Here is a 21,164-nt window from a genome sequence, read left to right as displayed (position 1 = left end):
TTTCTGATCCTAAGAGGTACAAGATAAAAGAAAAGAATGTTTCCTTTTTCTCTCTTAGAAAGAGGGAGGGCAAATACGGCTAGGAGCATCTAACTAGCTTCATTTGTGCTGGTTCCCGGTACTGGTCCCCTCAGTTCCTCACTGTGCCACCAACTCTGCGCAGGCAGACCAAACCGGCCCCTTATCTACCTCACTCATGCATTCTCCCCTCCTCTTCTCTTCTCCTGTCTGACTTCTCAGCAAAGTCGACCTCACACAAGTACCAAGGGCACAGCAACTGAATTAAGTTAATCACCATAGAAATGGCAGATTACCACTTAACTCTTCTATAAGTATTTACATTATCAAAGAGTGTTAATGATAATTATTTCATTATTTGTAAAATTTCAAGGAATATAATACTGATAAGTAAAATAATTCTGAGAAAAAAGACGTCTTAACAGGAAGACTGCTCCCACAGCCTGGCCTTGGCCAAGGTAACCTCCAAGGTCAGTGTCACCAAGTTGGTCTCTCGCTCAGAGCTGCTTTTTTTTTTTTAAACTTCTGGATCCTTGAACAGTAAAAGCCCCAGTTTCCCCCCTACCCTCACCAGTGGCATCATGAAGGTAACAGAAGTAATTCTTAGCAGGCTCTGGGGAATGGGAAGTAATATTCTCACTTCTAAGGTGGGTAAACTTCTATGCTTGGTGACTTTTAAAACACAATGAGAAGATAGCACTTAGACGGCAAAAAAGGTTAAAAAAAAATCAAGTCACCCATTCACTTTCTCAAGGACTCTTTCCAAACCCTCTCAATCCTTAGTAAAAACTAGTACATTTCAGAAATTTAAATATCAACCCAACAATAACACCAACACCATGTTTCTTAATTGACATCATCCATCCAAGTGCACACCCCTCTGGGAGACTCCTACAAGTCAACATAATTTATGTATGTTTGACATAAACATTTTTCAAATCTGAAGGGCAGCAGAGTTCTAAAAATGTATTTAAAAATACTGTTTTTTCTCTTTCTCTAGGCTGTCAGTGACTTACGTTAGACTTTTTTGGACTTATTTCTCCACACACAACCTTAATTATGTAGACTTTGTTCAACTGTTTCCCCATACAGGGAACTTACTTTTATGCTTTGGGTAGATAACATCAAAACCAGGCAAGGGCATTACTACATCATGGATGGAGTAATTATTAACATCTTCTTCCTCAATATAGGTGGCTGTGGCTAAAAATTCACAAATGAATAAATTAAGAAAATAGGCAATATTTTCATAAACTCAATCTTCTAAAATTATACACATCTAAGCAATCAGAGTGCAAGATGGTACAGTTCCGTGGCCTACAAGCTTAAAGAAATTAAGTTGCAATATATACCATTTTTCTTTCTATTTTACCCAAGGAACAAAAATCACAGACTTACAAGAAGTACAAACTTAAAACTTAATATCCAGCTGCTCCTCATTTTCTGGGAATGCTTGCTTTTGACAATCAGTTCCATTTTCTTATTAAACGACAATACGATATACCATTTGGAAAGCTATCACAAATTAATACATTTTCTTAAAAGAATAAACAATTTAAAAAACCAGTCTGTGGTTGGAGCATAAAATACAGTGGCTCACAGGACAGGAAAATACACTGGGTGTGATCAATATTGGGTGAGGAAAAACACCTTAAAAAATTTTAAACAAAACTCACATTTTATTTATGTTGAAATATATTATATAAATTGGCTTTCTTCACCAAAGAACAGCAATATTTTCGTATTTTCCCCAGAAAACCATAAAGCACATCTTTGTAGGGTTTCCGGTTTTGCTTACAAATCAAGAAGAGGCAGTAGATACAGTCATGGAAAAAGACAGAGAGAACAACTAAAGAGATTTTAGTTGTCAGACCCGCAGCCTCTGGTCCTGTCCTGACCGTGAAAGAGCAGTGTCCGACACACACCTGCTAAACAGCCCGTGAGGACAGAGGCTCCGCAAAGGCATGGAAACAGCAACAACCAGATGTGGTTGTTGCTGAACGGCAGGCTCCTCCATTCAACCTTTAACATAACTTGTTCCTTTAAGATCACTGAATAACGAGATAAAAATGAACACTGAAACCTTTGTTTGGCAGGCTCACGTGTTCCTTTCACTGTCTGGTAATTCCCTTAACTTTCATTACCAATTTTTTAAAAAATTTTATTTATTTATCTTTAGAGGGGAAGGGAAGGAGAGAAGGAGAGAAATGTCAATGCATGGTTGCCTCTCGTGAGTCCCCTCCTGGGAACTGGCCTGCAATCGAGGCATGTGCCCTGACTGGGAATCGAACTGTGATCCTGTGGTTTGCAGGCCCATGCTCAATCCACTGAGCTACACCAGCCAGGGCTCATTACCAATTTTTAACAGCATACTTAAAACTCCTGCTATTCAAAGGTTAGTCATGAGCTTCATTGTAAAATTTTATACAATTGTATTCCTTCCTCCCACACTTCCTCAAAATCTACTTCTTCAAAGAACTGATAACTCAATGCCCAACAGCTGGGTTGACAGTGATAATAAATGTTGTATCTAATGACTTAACTAAAACAGTTCCGAAGTGCCATCAGCAGAGATCACACAGAACTGTAACCTGGCACTTTCAATGCTGTCTTCTGGAAGAACAGCTAGTTCTCCAAAGCATGAGAGTTCAAACAGGGGCTATTTAAACAGGCAGATTATCAATGGTGAATGTATTCAAGCCAGCCAGTGAGTTACCTGATAGTTTATGGTATGATTAAGTGGCCTACATACACCTTATAGCTCTTCTATGTTTTCAAATTTCTTACAAATTTTTTTCAATATAAAATATAAGAGCCTATTTTATTTTTTCAAAGTTTTTTTAAAAATTTTTAAAATTTATTTATCTTTTTTTAAAATTTATTTATCTTAGCCCTGGCTGGCGTAGCTCAGTGGATTGAGCGTGGGCCTGCGAACCAGAGGATCGCGGTTCGATTCCCAGTCAGGGCACATGCCTGGGTTGCAAACCGGTTCCTTGCAGGCCAACTACCAGCAGGGGATGCACAAAAGGCAACCATACATTGATGTTTCTCTCCCTCTCTCCTTCCCCTCTAAAAATAAATAAATAAATAAAACCTTAAAAAAAAAAAAAAAAGGGAAAAAAAAAATTTATTTATCTTTAGAGAGGAAGGAAAGAAGAAGAGAGAAACATCGATGTATGGTTGCCTCTCGTGAGTCCCCTGCTGGGAACTGGCCTGCAACCCAGGCATGTGCCCTGACTGGGAATCGAACTGCGATGTGTGGTTCGCAGGCCCTCGCTCAATCCACTGAGCTACCCCAGCCAGGGATATAAGAGCCTATTTTAAAAGTCTCTCAGGTATTGTCAATGGTTTCCGAAGTATCTGCAGGAAGCTCCTGGTCGTATGGAATCTGATAGGTGTGTCTGCTGTTGGTGGAAATTAGGTTCTCCCACGGCTGTCACCATCACAAGGAAAGCATTCCAAAGAACCCGCACATGGGAGACTGGGGGCGGGGGCCTGGTTTACTTGTGTGGGGATAGAACCTGCCCCCTGGGTTTTCCCCATGCCCCATCTCCCTCTGTTTCACCATGGAAAAAGTTCAACCAGGTCGTCAGCAAGGCCAAGACAAAAGCCAGTGTAAAGAGTTTTTGCTTCATATTAAAGCTTAGTCCTTTGGAGCCTGCAGGTGGCTGCTAAGTGGTCTCAGTCCCCATCCAATAACTTAGCTGGTCCAGTGGCAAGAGTCCATGTTGCTGCTGGCCATGTGGCTGCAATGGTCACATGGCTATAGAGAGAGTGCAAGCACATCACTGGGTGGGCAAGAGAGAGAGCTTAGTCCTTTTGGCGCCCATGCCATCTGCTGCAGGCCTGGTAGCTGCTAGACCACATGGTCACATGTTCTCGGGCAAGGGGGCGCACAAACAAGTGGCCAGTGCATCACCGTGTGGGCAAGTGAATGAGCTCCGTATTAAAGGGCAGTCCAGTCCAGCATCTGGCTAGCTCAGCCTGTCTTTTCTGCTGCAGTGCATTTCAGGCTCCCTCCTGAAGACTGCCTGTGGAGTGTCATGGCCATGAAGAGAACAGGTGAGTGCACCATGTCAGTGCATGTCACAGCAAGAAGAGCTTTGTTCCCCTGGGGTTATATCCAGGAGCTTTGGTTTGGGATGGACCAGGTACTTTCTTAAAAAGACCAATCAAGTTGCCAAGTTTCCATGGGCTTTGGATGGGTCCACCCTCCAGAGGACTTCATAGTCCAGCATTTTCTCCTATCCCTGCCCCCTCACCCCCGAAACCCAGTACCAGAGGTGGGGAGGTCAATGACTTTGCTCTCTTTCCTTTCACAATATCTACCTAAGTACCAACAGTAACATGTCTACCATGAAATCCAAATGTTTTATATCAAAATTTATGTTATAAGTTATTGGACACTTGGTCTGTCAAGGCATTCCTCAGGTATGCTTGGAGACACTTTCACCCACCTTCAGAGCATTCATTCTCAGTCTTCATCAGAGGAAGAATACGTAGGACTTTCAATGATGCATAAACATTAGGAAAAAACTTGCTGTCTGCAGGCAGAGGACTTCATTCATACATAAATGGTGGACAGAAGCTCTCTACTTTTCCCTCTGTGTTTCCACTTGATTCTCAGCAATGCAGTGCAGCTGAGTGTATCAAAATTGGGCAAGTTCCGATAGAGGACAGAAATTACACTGTCAAGCTCTAAAAACAGTTGTGGGGATTGGTGGAAAAAACCCAAATTTCCTCAATTATTCCTAATGCAGCAGACACTCACACAACAGATAATGATTCTGCCAACCACACATTTAAAACACAGGGAACGCAGATGTGTAGGCAGCTTGGGGATAGGTCTCTAAGTCTAGAAGCAACAACAGTCATTTTGGAAGAAAATCCACTGGATACAATGTTAGCCTGGCCATGACAATACTCCATGTTTAACCCCCTCATCTCAGTTATCATAGTGTGAAATTTCATAGCCAAAATTTCAGCATCAGCTTCACCAGGTGGGAAGCCCACAAATTCCTCTCTCAGGTTATAAAATTTGTTAACAAACTTCACCGTCACGGGCAGGTGCTCTTCCCTGGTTATGTCCACTACGTCGTCAGTGATAACTGAAAAGTGGTGAGTGTCCCTCACTTCCTCGAGGATTTCTTCACAAATGCAGCTCTTATAGATCTCTAGATTCTGTTTCTGTTGTGTGTTTTTTTTTTTTAAGATTTTATTTATTTATTTTTAGAGAGAGGGGGAGAGAGGGAAACATCAATGTGTGGTTGCCTCTCATATACCCCCTGCTGGGGACCTGGCCCAAAACCCAGGCATGTGCCCTGACTGGGAATTGAAGTGGCAACTCTTTGGTTCACAGGCCAGCACTCAATCCATTGAGCCACACCAGCCAGGGCTCTGTTGTGTTTTTGAATAGAAAAATATGTTGACTGCTGTTGTTCCAAAGCATTTTCTCTGAACCTCTTCACCAGAATTTTTTTGGCACTAGAGCAGTGCTTCAAAGTTATCAGTTCATCAGTTTCAGGTCCATCCAGAAGTATTTTTTGTTTTCCCATAAGAATCAGTTTCAAATAAGGTTTTAAGTATTCTGTTTTCCTTCTTTTCAAGGGCTAAATGTCTTCATCCTGTTCTTCACTCCTGTCTTCTGCACTAAGATTCTGAGCATTGCTGTTGTTCATTTCTTTATGGTTTTGTTCCTGTTCAGAAGTTTCATCAACTGTTTTATGCATTTTCTATGTCTGCTATGTGGATTGTTCAAATGACTGGTAAGATCAAATATTGTTGGTATTGCATTATCTTGAAGAATTGTCTATAAGAACAAGTTCTACAGATCACAGAGATCTCAGAGTGTTTGGCGCATAACTGATCATGTTTCTTTAGTTGATCAGGTGTTTTATATTCTAAGATTGCTCTCTCACAATTTTCCACCCACTTCTGGAATCTGGTTGGATCCTGCAGGAACCAGAAGAAGGCCAGATCCGACTGCATGCTCTTCTGCATGCAGTTGGGGGCAGCAAAGAAACTTGGCACCTTCACCATCAGCAGGCTGGCCCGGGGCTCCCCTTCCTGCTTGCCTGGGGCAGCCCGCCCACCTGTTGGGGCCAGCTCAGCAGGACCAGTAGTACACTGGGAGGAAAAATGTTAAATCAGGAAAAAAATAATTCAGGGGATTCAACAGGCACATCTGCGGATGAGCAGGCTGTCTTCAGAATAGTACAGGGCAGCCAGGTATTCTAGAAAAATACAGAGTCTGCAAACAGACAGACTGATACTGAATGCCATCCTTTTCTTTTTTTTAACTACCTGTGGAATCCTGGGCAAGTGACTAAACCTCATCTGAAGAACAGAGAATGCCTGGCAGTAATAAATACTGTGAGCTGTAGCCATGGAGATATAGGTAAAGGGCTTAGCACAAGGGCAGCGCACAGTAATGGCTCAACAGCAGATGGGACTGCCTGGGTGTCTGAGGAACATTGCAGGCACAGAGTGTGCACTAAATGCCCATGTAGGGGTGTCCAACCCATAGCCCGCAGGCTGCATGCAGCCCAAGATGGCTGTGAATGCAGCCCAACACAAAACTGTAAATTTAGTTAAAACCTTTTTTTTTTTTTGCTCATCAGTTTTTGTTAGTTTGTGCATTTAACGTGTGGCCCAAGACAACTCTTCTTCTTCCAGTGTGGCCCAAGGACACCAAAAAGTTGGACACCTCTTAGATCCTGGCCCAAATGTGCAGTGAGCTCCAGTCTAGAGTTAAGAAACTCCTTAAAACTGGCTGACAACAGCCCAGAGGCTGAAGTTCATCCAAAAGTACAGAGAAGTATTTGCTAGACTCAGATTAAAGCTTGGAATAGGATTTTAAGTAACATTTAGTCCAACTCTTACTCCAGCTGAAAAAAAGGAAAGTCAGGTGCTTATTCAAATCAGAGGAATATTTTTCATTAAAGACACAGACCCACGCAGTCCAGGTGAGCTGACAATGTCTTTCCACTTCAAACTTACCAGCTATCTCTCCATCTTAACTAGCAGTCAGGCTCAATTTTTAAGAACTAGTATCAAATAACTGGACCCTTGAATAATGACAGTATATGTCTTTTTACCTCCTTTGAGAACCAGGTCCCCTGGAACAGGCTTCAGTCCATACTCTTCTATTCTCTTGCTTACCATGTTATTCCACACATAGCTTTGGTAGCTATGAATATACATTAAGCGATTATTTCTAGGAATCTGGGGGAAAGGGAAAATAACAGGAAAAAAAACAAATGTTCTAAGTATTTAAGTATGATACTTTCCAAGATATCTCACCTTAGTGGCGCCCCTAGTATAAAAAAACTCATATCTTAAATTTCCAATATGTAGCAATCAAGGTTAGAGATGGAACCTCTTTCGCTAAAGTGCTCGTGTAACCACAATGCAAACATTCACGCAGATAAAGCAAACGTTATAGAATTTATACTCTGAGTCAAAGACATAGACTTCAAACCCAGGGAATTTACACACAATTACACAGCCAACAGTGCTTGCTCTTCTACACTTTTAAGTAAGGAGAAAACCTAAATGATTGAACTAACAATTAATTTAATTAAGAACACTGCTTTTGGGGGAAAAGTAAATAAAATAAGACTTAAGAGTTAAACTTTAGCCTTGGCTGGTGTGGCTGAGTGGACTGAGCACTGGCCTGTGAACCAAAGGGTCACTGGGTCAATTCCCCATCGGGGCACATGCCTGGGTTGCAGGGCAGGTCCCCAGTTGGGGGCACATGAGAGGCAACCACACATTGATGTCTCTTTCTCTCCTTCCCCTCCCCTCTCTCTAAAAATAAAAATAAAAATTTTTAAAGAGTTAAACTTTAGTCTACTCTAGATGATAGCTATCCAAATACTAGTATAGGCTACACAGGAGTGGGTACCAACTTGTGCCACCATGAAATAACTAAAGCAAAATGTAATCACTTAGACCACTTATAGCGCAAGCTGCTTACAGAGGCAGGTTACAGTTCTGATGCTGGAGATGATCAAGAAATGAACCCAATAGTGGATTCTGAGTTAGTATTTATTAAAGACAGTTAAGACAAATTAAATTTCCCGGTAGATGATATTTCCCACACTATGGCTCTTCTCATGCCCTCCAGGTGAATTATGCCAACACTGCGGCCGGCATCCTCCACCCCCCACTCCCCCGCCATGAACATTCAGGGTCTGAACAGAAGTCATTCAGGTATTACACCTCTTAGAGATCACCACAGAATCCTCATTTGCCTTCTGCTCTTTCCACATTTAGTAAAGTACTAAAGATAAAATTTAAGCGCATTAAGCCATTCTGAGTCATTTGCCTGACTTTACGGATCGCACTCACTATGCCAAATGCAGAGACTATATTCTTCATCCCATACTTGGAAAGTCCTCGAAGCAGCTGCCCTTCCACACACCTTCTGACAGGCAGTTTTCTGAGGGCAGCGGCTGGGTCTTTGGTCTTCGCCCATTCCTCCCTGCATTTAACCAAGTATCCCTTTTCGGCTGGAGGAGAGAAAAAGCTGCGATTAAACAACTTGCCCAACGGACAGACGCACGTAACTTAAAATGCTTCATAGAGAACACAAATTAGAAAACGTTTGTAAAAGCTCCTGCTGGCCTGAGAACAGCCACCAGAAAGTGAAAAGATGGGAGAGTTTGCAGGACTAGATGCCTCTGTCATCACCCCAGGATTTAAAGCCAGTTACTGTTCACATCATCCCAGCGGATTCAACACACCACAAAACCTTGGTAGTCCTTTCTTCCTCCTCTTTTTCTATGGTGTTGTCAAATTTAATGGGTTACTTCCCTTAAAAGTAAACCATTTTATCTCTTTTTAATTTGCAATTGAATCATTTCCAAAAATGGGCATAATCATTTTGATGATATGTAGAGTAGTACTTAAATCCTTTTTAATCTTTTTATACAGTATGATTTCAGAAATAGTTTCTGGAAAGTTTTAGTGAAGTCTTCAAACTAAAGATTCTCAACATGCTTTTGCCAAGTTTTTATATTCTGTAACACTATACTTTTAAAACTTAACCACAAGTGAGCCCTGGCAGGTGTGGCTCAATGGGTTGAGTGCTGGCCTGCGAACCGAAAGGTCACCAGTTAGATTCCCAGTCAGGGCACAAGCCTGGGTCGCAGGCCAGGCCCTTGGTTGGGGGCATGTGAAAGGCAACTGATCGATGTTTCTCTCCCGCTCTGTCTCTGTCCCTTCCCCTCTGTCTAAAAATCAAATCTTAAAAAAAACAAAACAAACAAATAACCCAGTGAAATATGTTTGGATTCCTATGTTTTCAGAGATTTAGTAATATATGAAGAAAAAGAAACGAATGTATTCATTTATGAACTAATACATTAGATGAACTAAAAAGCTGAAAACAAGATAGAAATTATAAATTTCAAACATATAAATCTTATGAAAAATAAAAATAAACCATATCTTTATTTTATAAATTTTTAAATTCTGAAATAACTACCCTAAATTTCACACATACTTTTTATTCATAGCAATTCCATGAATACCTAGCCATATATGCTATTTTTTTCATAATACGAATTTTATTCTCACCTCCAGAACGGGGTTTCAATATCAAATCCATGACTTCAGCCCAGGAATTTTGAAGTATAGCTCTAAAATTAAACAGTATTTAATTTAGTTAATTTTACATCAAGATGAATTCTGTATGTCCAAATTTGTGGAGTGAATGTCATATTAACATTACATATACAGCTAAACTTAAAAGTAACCTGAGCCCTGATTGGTACGGCTCAGTTAGTTGGCCACTGTCCCACAAAATGAAAGGTCACCAGTTCAATTCCCAGTCAGGGCGCGTGCCTGGGTTGTGTGTTCGGTCCCCAGCTGGGGTATATATGAGAGGCAACCAATCAATGTTCCTCACTTACATTGATGTTTCTCTCCTCCTTCTCCCTCCCTTCCTCTCTCTCTAAAAATAAATAAAATCTTTTTTAAAAAAGTAGACTAATTGCTGGACTTCTGGCCAAGATGGAGGCATAAGTAGACACACTGTGCCTCCTAGCACAACCAAAAGGACAACAATAATTTAAAAACAAAAGCCAACCAGAACTGACAGAAAATTGAACTGTATGGAAGTCTGACAACCAAGGAGTAAAGAGGACACACTCATCCAGACTGGTAGGAGGGGCAGAGATGGCCCCCTGGAGAGGACTTGGGGCAGGGTGGCGGCTGGCGGACCCAGCACCAGATTGTGGAGCGGGGTGAACAAGGCAGCTGGGTTGCAAGGGTATGGCAGCCACTGGTGGAGCAGGTGGTCCCACATTCACCTGCAAATAAACTGGGAGGAACATCTGGAGAGCAAGACAGACCACACAACCCAGTTTCAGTGTGGGGAAATAAAGCTGCAAATCTCTGATTGAAAACACCTGTGGGGGTTGAGGTGGCATTGGGAGAAACTCCCGGCCTCACAGAAGAGTTTGTTGAAGAGACCCACAGGGTCTTGGAATGTACACAAAACCACCCACCTGGGAATCAGCACCAGAAGGGCCCAATTTGCTTGTGGGAAGTGGGGGAAGTGACTGAAAGCCAGCAGAGAGCACAGCAAGTGCCACTGTTCTCTCTCAGACCCCTTACCTACATACAGCATCAGAATGGCAGCCATGTGGGTTACCCCACTTGGGTGAACACCTAAAGCTCCACACCCTCACTATGTAACAGGCGTGTGAAGACACAAAAAAATGGCCCAAACGAAAGAAGAGATCAAAGCTCCAGAAAACAAACAAACAACCTAAGCGACAAAGAGACAGCCAACCTAACAGATGCACAGTTCAAAACACTGGTAATCAGGATGCTCACAGAATTGGTTGAATTTAGACACAAATTAAATGAAAAAATGAAGGCTATGCTAAGTGAAATAAAGGAAAATGTACAGGGAACCAACAGTGATAGGAAGGAAACTGGGACTCAAATCAATGAAGTGGACCAGGAAGAAGAAAGAAACATTCAACCAGAAAAGAATGAAGAAACAAGAATTCAAAATAATGAGGAGAGGCTTAGAGGAACCTCCAGGACATCTTTAAACGTTCCAACGTCCAAATTATATGGGTATCAGAAGGAAAAGAGGAAGAGCAACAAGTGGAAAACTTATTTGAACAAGTAATAATGGTGAACTTCCCCAATCTGGCAAAGGGAATAGACTCAGGAAGTCCAGGAAGCTCAGAGAGTCCCAAAGAAGGTGGACCCAAGGAGGAACATACCAAGGTACATCATAATTACATTAGCCAAGATTAAAATGAAGGAGAGAATCCTAGAAGCAGCAAGAGAAAAAGGAGTCAGTTACCTACTAAGGAGTGCCTGTAAGACTATCGGCTGATTTCTCCAAAGAACCTTACAGACAAGAAGGGGCTGGAAAGAAGTATTCCAAGTCATGAAAGGTGAGATCCCAATTTAACAAACTGGGAAGCACTTATTATCACAGAGATTAGAAACTGCGTCTCTCTGTCAGGCTACTCCGGTTCTGAGTTACTCAATTGTTTACTTTTGGGTCACTTACTGAGACAAGATTTACCTGTGAAAAATAAAGAANCGGCCCCCTGGAGAGGACTTGGGGCAGGGTGGCGGCTGGCGGACCCAGCACCAGATTGTGGAGTGGGGTGAACAAGGCAGCTGGGTGGCAAGGTTATGGCAGCCACTGGTGGAGCAGGTGGTCCCACACTCACCTGCAAATAAACTGGGAGGAACATCTGGAGAGCAAGACAGACCACGCAACCCAAGCAACCCAGTTTCAGTGTGGGGAAATAAAGCTGCAAATCTCTGATTGAAAACACCTGGGGGGTTGAGGCGGCATTGGGAGAAACTCCCGGCCTCACAGGAGAGTTTGTTGAAGAGACCCACAGGGTCTTGGAATGTACACAAAACCACCCACCTGGGAATCAGCACCAGAAGGGCCCAATTTGCTTGTGGGAAGTGGGGGAAGTGACTGAAAGCCAGCAGAGAGCAGAGCAAGTGCCACTGTTCTCTCTCAGACCCCTTCCCTACATACAGCATCAGAATGGCAGCCATGTGGGCTACCCCACTTGGGTGAACACCTAAAGCTCCGCCCCCTCACTATGTAACAGGTGTGTGAAGACACAAAAAAATGGCCCAAACGAAAGAAGAGATCAAAGCTCCAGAAAACAAACAAACAAACTAAGCGACAAAGAGACAGCCAACCTAACAGATGCACAGTTCAAAACACTGGTAATCAGGATGCTCACAGAATTGGTTGAATTTGGACAAAAATTAAATAAAAAAATGAAGGCTATGCTAAGTGAAATAAAGGAAAATGTACAGGGAACCAACAGTGATGGGAAGGAAACTGGGACTCAAATCAATGAAGTGGACCAGAAAGAAGAAAGAAACATTCAACCAGAAAAGAATGAAGAAACAAGAATTCAAAATAATGAGGAGAGGCTTAGAGGAACCTCCAGGACATCTTTAAACATTCCAACGTCCAAATTATAGGGGTACCAGAAGGAGAAGAGGAAAAGCAACAAGTGGAAAACTTATTTGAACAAATAATAAAGGAGAACTTCCCCAGTCTGGCAAAGGAAATAGACTTTCACGAAGTCCAGGAAGCTCAGAGAGTCCCAAAGAAGGTGGACCCAAGGAGGAACACACTAAGGCACATCATAATTACATTAGCCAAGATTAAAATGAAGGAGAGAATCCTAGAAGCAGCAAGAGAAAAAGGAGTCAGTTACCTATTAAGGAGTGCCTATAAGACTATCAGCTGATTTCTCCAAAGAAACCTTACAGACAAGAAGGGACTGGAAAGAAGTATTTCAAGTCATGAAAGGTGAGATCCCAATTTAACAAACTGGGAAGCACTTATTATCACAGAGATGAGAAACTGCGCCATCTCCGTCAGGCTACTCTGGTTCTGAGTTACTCAATTGTTTACTTTTGGGTCACTTACTGAGACAAGATTTACCTGTGAAAAAGAAAGAACAGAATTGCTAGATGGGCAACTGGGGGTGGGAGAAAAACTTATATTTCAGGTTATACCCTTTAGAACTCTGATTTAGTATTTTACCTTGTGCATATATTATTTCAAAACAGAACAAAAACTGAAAGGAGTCTGTGGATCAGTTGGTCATCCAAAAGGATGAGACACACTGTTCATTTGGCTCAGACATGAGGAAGTCCAGAAATAATTAAAAACAGCATCTGATTCTTTTTTGTGAGAGAGCTCTTTTAACTCTTTTAGAGTTAAGAAGTTTAATACAAACCTTCCAACTTGGTACGTGGGGACAGCTGTAGTTCCAAATCTTTGCATTCCATAGTAGTTAATAAATCCAATCTCCTTGAGAGAGTTCATGGCTTGTTGTACTTGGTCATCAGTTCCTGTTATATTTCTGTAAGGGCCCAAATTATCCAGAGAAAAAATTTATAGTCAAACACCTTCAGGGAAGCACATCATAAATGATATGGCTTGGTTTCTATGCCTTCCCTATGTCCTTGCAGCTTTCTCTCTGCCTTCTGAGGACTTTGATATTTTTTTCCTTAAACTGTGGTAAAACATAGATAACACGCAACTGACCATTTTAGCCATTTTAAGTATGTGATATAGAGACATTCAATACATTTAGTCTTGTGTAACCTTCAACAACATCCACTTCCAGAGCGTTTTCATTTTCCCAAACCGAAACTCCACACCCATTAAACGCTAACTCTCCATCCTCCTCTCCATCCCATCCCAGCTAACATTTCTTCTACTTTCTGTGTCTCTGATTTGCCTATTAGAAGTACTGCGTGTAAATGGAATGATGGGCTCTTTGTCTTTTACACAGTGTTTAAAGAGACGGTGTCTTTCCGAAGATCAGGTGCTGAATTCTTAGAGGGGCAGGGGCGTTGGTAAAAACACTCCAGCAGCACCTGCTCTCCCAGCCCTGTGAGGCCTCACTCCGCCTCACCTTGCTGCCAAGCCCGCTACTACCAGTCACATGGATTAGCAACTGTTCTACACCGACTCCTGGTGACCCACCAAGACGCTCTCTGGTCTGCATCCAACCAACAACTCTTTACCTGAGAACAACAGTGAAGTGGTTCCCCTGAAGCTCTCCCAGTTTCAGAGGGTGTTTCTGATAGCTGAAATTTCCCAGCCTAAAGTTCATCAAGCACTTGTTCAAGTGGGCAAGTCTTTGTGCAGTTATTCTAAAAAAACAATAAGGAAAAGCAGAGAGAGGAGAGTTCAGTATTACCTGACTGAAACAGTCTTGGTCAACTTACATAGAAAACGGTAGTTTGAAGCAAAGCTACACACCAGACTACGATGGCAAGAAAGAAAGGCACCGCAGCTCGCGGGATAGGAGAACTTTTCGTTTCTCTCTGGATTATTTCTTCAGCACAATAATACATGGTTCTACGGATGTAACTCGGGCCATGTTTGTACTCTTAAAGCTGCATATTAGTCATACACATGAGCAATGGGGCAACAGCTGAGCAATTTTCTATTTTGTGTGGGGAAAGGTACGAGAAAGGGGATAACAGCAGAGAGTAATCCCACACAACTATCAAGACTGTTATTTAAGCATTTGAAAAAGAGTCAGTAATGTCTATTTAAAAAATTTTTTAAATTTATTTTTAGAGAGAGAGGAAGGGAGAGAAACATGAATGTGTGAGACTGTCTATCTCTTGCACATGCCCAAACTGTTGGGGACCTGGCCCACAGCCCAGGCATGTGCCCTGACCAGAAATTGAACCAGCTTTTGCTTTGCAGGCTGATGCTCAATCCACTGAGCCACACCAGCCACCATGTTAGTCATATATTTTTGTCTGTAAAAAGATATTATAATCTGCCCTGACTGGTGTGGCTCAGTGGATTGAACACTGGCCTGTGAACCACAGGGTCATGAGTTTGATTCCCAGCCAGGGCACATGCTGGGGCCATGGGCCAAGAGGGAGGTGCATGAGAGGCAACCACACATTGATGTTTCTCTTCCTCCTTACCTACCCCTTTGTCTGAAAATAAGAAAAATATTATAATCTCACTACAGAAAAGTGGAAAGTTCATAGTTTCATCACCTGAAAAATCTAACATCTAACTTTGAATTTTCTCCCATTCTTGTTTCTTAAAACATGTATATACGCATATGTGTGTATGTGTGTGTGTGTATATTCAGAATCCTACTACAAATCTGCACCTTGCTGCTATCAGTTAAAAAGTATTATAAAGTTCTGGTCAAGATGGCATCATAGGTAAACAAAGTTTTCACCTTCTCCCACAACTACATCAAAATTACAACTAAACTACAAAATATCACTTAGCCTGAAAACTGGCTGAATAGTAGTCCTATACCTAGTAAATTAAAGAAGCACCCATGAGACTGACAGGAGGGGCAGAGACGCAGAAAAGACTGGTCTCACACCAACATGTGGTAGATAAATCAGGAGGGTTATCTCAGCTGTAGACGTCCTCCCTGAGGAGCCAGAGGCCAAGTCCCATACCAGCCCCCCCAGACCAGGGTTCCAGTGCCAGAAAGAGAATTCTCCATAACTTCTGACTGACAGATTTGGAACTGATTGTAAAAGCCAGTGGGCACTGAGGTTAAAGTAGACACTGGGCTCCTGGAGTCCCAGGCAGTTCCTCTTAAAGGGCCTGTGCACAGACTCACTCTCTGAGCTCCAGTGTTGGGACAGCAGCTTCAAAGGCACCACAAACACACAGGGAGAAACTGAATTGTCTGGCACCAAGGTAAGAGCCAGAGGGGCAGAGACCACTTTTCCTTTGATGAGCCCTATCCCCACAGAGCCGGCAGGTAGGCACCACATCTGTCTCCATCCGTCTGGCTCACGCTGTTTGCCCTGCCCTGGTGATTATCAAAAGGCCCTGTACCAACCAATTTTCAGACCCACCCAAGCTGTCCACACGGGTTTTTCCATACAAATGGCCTGTCTTGGCTCATGCTTCAGATTTCCCTAAAATCTCTCAAACAAGCAGCACCTGGCCTCAGAGGGCCCCATACCTCTCACTAAGTGGCCCCAGGCCTGGCACTAGCAGCAACCATGTTTGCCTGTGCACCTCCAGCCCAGCACCAGCAGCAGCCACTGGTGATGACTTTGTAGGTCTTGTCTGGTGGCCCCAGGCAGAACACAGGTGGTGACTGATCTTGTCCCGAATCTCCTGTGAGGCACCAGATCCAGCAAACCAGTGGACAGCTTCAGACCATGTCAAAGTATTACCACCCAACCACCTCCACAACTGACACACTGAAAGGGTGAATTCAGCATACACCAGAGTCCCACTGAAGTAAATTCTGCTCTGTGGGTTGACATCCTGCAGAGCTAATCCTTCACAGCTGATCAAAGGTCAGGAGTCCCAGCAAGTCATTGCAGCTGATTGGCCTAGGGGCCTTCCCACCGATGTGCCAACATGACCAAGGTGGAACTACAACAGGAAGGTGTCCACAGCCCACACACTGAACACAACCTGAGTACCCAGCTTGGCTGATAGGGGAGACTGTGCCACTAACCCTGCAGCACACCTACTACATTAGCCTGCTCTGCCAAGCCTGGAGACACAGCAGCTTTACCTAATGCAGAGTAACAAACAGAGAGAGGCTGCCAAGAGGAGGAGACAAAGAAATGAAAGAATAGAACACAACTCTAGAAAAATAACTAAACAAAATGGAGACAAGCAATCCACTAGATGCAGAATACAAAACACTGGTTATAAGGATGCTCAGTGAACTTACTGACAATCTCAACAGAATAAAAAAGGACCAGTCAGAACTGAAGAATATGCTAACTGAAACAAAGAATAATTTACAGGGAATCAACAGTAGAGTAGATGAAGCCAAAAAACAAATCGTCAATTTGGAGTATATGGAAGCAAAAAACACCCATCAGAACAGGAAAAAAAAAGACAGTGTAAGGAGCTTCTGGGACAATTTCAAGCATACCGACATTTGCATCATGGAGGTGCCAAAAAGAGAAGAGAGAGCAATAAACTGAAAACCTATTTGAAAAAATAATGACAGAGGAGACTTCCACCAAGATGGAGGCGTAGGTGGAAACACTGTGCCTTCTCCCACAACCAAGTTTGAATACAACAAAGGTTTGGTGAACAAAGACACAGCCAAAGAACAGGAAATTGAACTATATGGAAGTCCGACAACAACCAACTGTTCAACCATACCGGTAAGAGGGGCAGAGTCAGCAGCGGAGCAGGGACAGGCAAGAAAGATCCCTTAACCCCAGGCACCCAGGCAGCCCCGCCTTGGGCGGATCCAGTGAGGGTGTAAGGCTGCAGGCTGATCTCGGTCACACATTCACGTGCAGTCAGACAGACTGCGCGGCCCACAGAGGTGGCGGGAAGCAGCAGAGGGGACCGCCATTGCTCCCCTTTGACCCCGCCCCCACATACAGCGTCACAACCCAGCAACTGAGTTGTCCTGCCCTGGTGAACACCTAGGGCTCTGCTACTTATACACAGCAGGCACGAACAGTCCAAAACATGGCTGAAGAAGAACTCAAAGCCCCAGAGCTGATAACTCTAAGCGAAAAAGAAATAGCGAACCTCTCAGATGCACAGTTCAAAACACTGGTGATCAGGATGCTCACAGAACTGGTTGGTTTTAGCCACAAATTAGAGGAACATATGAAGGCTAAACTAATTGAAATGAAGGGAAATGCACAGGAAACCAATAGTGATGGAAAGGAAACTGGGACTCAAATCAAGGGAGTGGACCAGAACGAAGAAAGAAACATTCAACCAGAACAGAATGAAGAAACAAGAATTCAAAAAAATGAGGAGAGGCTTAGGAACACCTTTAAACGTTCCAGCATCTGAATTACAGGGGTACCAGAAGGGGAAAAGAAACAGCCATGAGTGGAAAACTTATTTGAACAAATAATAAAGGAGAACTTCCCCAGTCTGGCAAAGGAAACAGACTTCCAGGAAGTCCACGAAGCTCAGAGTCCCAAAGAAGTTGAACCCAAGAAGGAACACACCAAGGCACATCATAATTACATTAGCCAAGATTAAAATGAAGGAGAGAATCCTAGAAGCAGCAAGAGATATGGGGATAGTCACCTGCAAAGGAATTCCCATCAAACTGTCATCTCTTTTGGATTTCTCAAAAGAGACCTTACAGGCAAGAAGGGGCTGGAAAGAAGTATTCCAAGTCATGAAATCCAAAGACCTACAGCCAAGACTGCTCTACCCAGCAAAGCTTTCATTTAGAATGGAAGGGCAGATAAAGTGCTTCTCAGATAAGATCAAATTCAAGGAGTTCATCATCACCAAGCCCTTATTATATGAAACGTTAAAGGGACTTATCTAAGAGAAAGAAGATAAAAAATATGAACAGTGAAAGGACAGCAAACTCACAATTATTAACAACCACACCTAAAACAAAAGCAAACCAAGAGGACAGCTAGATCAGGAGCAGAGCTATAGAAATGAAGAACACATGGAGGGTTAGCAACAGGGGAGTGGGAGGAGGAGAAGGGGGGAGAAGGTACAGAAAATAAGTAGCATAGACGGTAGGTAGGAAACAGATGGGGGGGAAGAATAATAAGGGAAATATAAAGAACTTGTGGCACGTGGTCATAAACTAAAGGGGGGAATGGTGGGGGAGGGGGGGTGCAGGGTGGAGGGGAATGAAGGGAGGGATAGAACAACTGTTAACGGTATAATCAATAAAATATATTAACAAAATAATGACAGAAAACTTTCCTAACTTGGTGAAGAAAACAGACATACAAGTTCATGAAGCACAGAGTCTCAAACAAGATGGACCCAAAGAGGCCCACACCAAGGCACATCATAAAGAAAATGCCAAAGATTAAAGACAAAAAGAGAATCTTAAAAGTTGCCAGAGAAAAGCAGTTAGTTACCTACAAGGGAGCTCCCATGACTGTCAGCTGATTTCTCAACAGAAAGTGTAGGGACTGGATTTTTGCAGGCTGGGAGGTATTGGCAAGAAATCTCCAATATTCAAAGTGATGAAAAGGATGGGCCTACAACCAGGATTACTCTACCCAGCAGAGCTATCATTTAGAATGGAAGGACAGGTAAAGAGCTTTCCAGACAAGAAAAAGCTAAAAGAGTTGATCACCACCAAACCAGTATTACATGAAATGCTAAATGGTCTTCTTTAAAAAATTTTTTTAAGGAAAAAAAATATAAACAATAGAATGGCAATAAATACATATCTATCAACAATTGAACCTAAGAAAATAGACATATACTCAGAGATACAGAGGACATTTTGACAGTTGCCAATGGGAGGGGGCTTAGGAGGATGGGTGAAAAAAATGAAGAGATTAAGAAGTACAAATTGGTTGTTACAGAGTAGTCATGGGGATGCAAAGTACAGCACAGGGAGTATAGTTAATAATATTGTAATAACTATGTGTGGTGTCAGATGGGTGTGATATATCAGGATGATCACTCGGTAAGTTATACAATGTCTAATCACTGGGTGTACATATGAAATTAATAATGTATGTGAAATGTAATTGAAAAATTATAAAGGTTTAAAAAAACTAAAAATAACAGATAAAAGAAGTTGACTAAGGGAAAAAAAAAGGTAAAACTTATTCTATGGGGTATTTGAGATATTGTTCCCTTGCATATATTTGGTTCAAATAAACTCTTATAAAAATTCTCAAAAAAAATAAAAAAGAACTGGCCAGTGTGGCTGAGTTAGGTGGGATCATCCTGCAAAGCAAATGGTCACCAGTTTGATTCCCAGTCTGGCACATGCCTGTGTTGTGGGTTTGGTCCCCAGTCAGTTGGGGCACGTGTGAGAAGCAACCAATCAATGTTTCCCTCTCTTTCTCCCTCCTGTCCCCTCTCTCTAAAAATAAATAAAAATCTGTCTAAAATTTAAAAAATATAAATAAATGGTAAAAAATTTTCATGAAAAACTCTTTAATTTCTCTAGCAGTGGTGAGGCCTGTCCAGAAAGTATCCAGCCATGTGCTATGAAAAATACATTTATTAAGGAAGACAGACAACACAAGAAACACTGTACATAGGACAATGATACCTCGGTCCCCTTCAAACTTATGACCTTCCTGATGAAATCTGATTCATTGGTAGCAGTTCGAATCAAGTCATTAGCAACTGTAGCATGATGTTCCTTTTGCTCTGGTAGTAGAAGTCCCAGAACAAATTTTACCACGACACATTCCATGCCAATATCCTGCATCAAAATCTTGAACGCAGTAGATTAGCTTCTTGCACTGAGTCACCGATCTTTGTTGATTACAGCCCATACATGTTCAACATTCTCAGGTGTTCTGCTTGTTACAGGCCTTACATAATTTGGATCATGTTCAACAGATTTTCGAAACCATGTTTGAAGCATTTATGCCACACTTTTAATTGCACTGCACTCATTACATCATCCCTGAAAGCCTTCTGAATCATCTGAATAGTTTCTGTGGAGGGATGTTCAAGCTTAACCCAAAATGTGATGCAGATTTGTTGCTCTATTCACTTCATCATTTTGAATGCAGTGGCCACACAGTGCACATGATCACTCAATGGCATCCACTACCCACACTGACTAGTACAGTGAAGTCATCATTGCTCATGCACGTGCATTCCAGTCCACTTTCCTTGGCTATCAAGATTACATGGATGTTGCACAAACTGTTCTTTTTATATTAACAATGGCTGGACTCTTCTGGATAGACCTCATCATTGGTAGAAATGAATACAGTACTAACTACAAAGCCTTTGGCCTCTCTCTATTCCCTAACACCTCTCCCCACTAGCAGCCAATATTAAGTTTTTGTATATCCTTCCAGAAAACACTTGATATATATATATATATGTAAGCATATGTGTACTGACTGCACCCTTTTTAGAAGCTTTGGTAAGCTTTTAACATATATCATAATCATAAATATTCTGCTTGATGAATTTTCATACAGTGAACATAACCATGTACTTCACATCAGATCCTCCCATTAAAAAACAGACTTTGTTACAGTATAAACTGTTTAGCATCTTGCTTTTTTCACGTGAAATGGTACTCAAGGTCTGCTCTGTCCATACGGTACTTCTGAAGCTGCCCCTTTCTTTGTGCAGCTGCACAGGACGGCTATCTGACCATCTATCCGACCAGTCCCTCTGACGGACATTTAAATTGCTAGCAACC

General features: G+C 42.3%; 1 protein-coding gene across 2 annotated transcripts in view; it reads right to left on the bottom strand.

Annotated features, from left to right (window-relative positions):
- Window positions 1–21,164, bottom strand: part of PUS7 (pseudouridine synthase 7) — a 62,095-nt gene that overhangs the window by 7,197 nt on the left and 33,734 nt on the right. For both annotated transcript variants that reach the window (XM_037057061.1, XM_037057062.1), the window contains 6 exons: window positions 14,074–14,202; window positions 13,278–13,403; window positions 9,601–9,662; window positions 8,371–8,531; window positions 7,116–7,242; window positions 1,120–1,221 (listed from right to left, as the gene is read on the bottom strand). In XM_037057061.1, the coding sequence (XP_036912956.1) occupies window positions 1,120–1,221; window positions 7,116–7,242; window positions 8,371–8,531; window positions 9,601–9,662; window positions 13,278–13,403; window positions 14,074–14,202 (707 nt within the window). The remainder of the gene's footprint in view (window positions 1–1,119; window positions 1,222–7,115; window positions 7,243–8,370; window positions 8,532–9,600; window positions 9,663–13,277; window positions 13,404–14,073; window positions 14,203–21,164) is intronic.

Source organism: Sturnira hondurensis, unplaced genomic scaffold, assembly GCF_014824575.4.
Source record: "Sturnira hondurensis isolate 20B ecotype Veracruz unplaced genomic scaffold, ASM1482457v3 Scaffold0009314, whole genome shotgun sequence".
NCBI classification, from domain to species: Eukaryota; Metazoa; Chordata; class Mammalia; order Chiroptera; family Phyllostomidae; genus Sturnira; species Sturnira hondurensis.
This window is presented reverse-complemented; position numbering and strand designations above follow the sequence as displayed.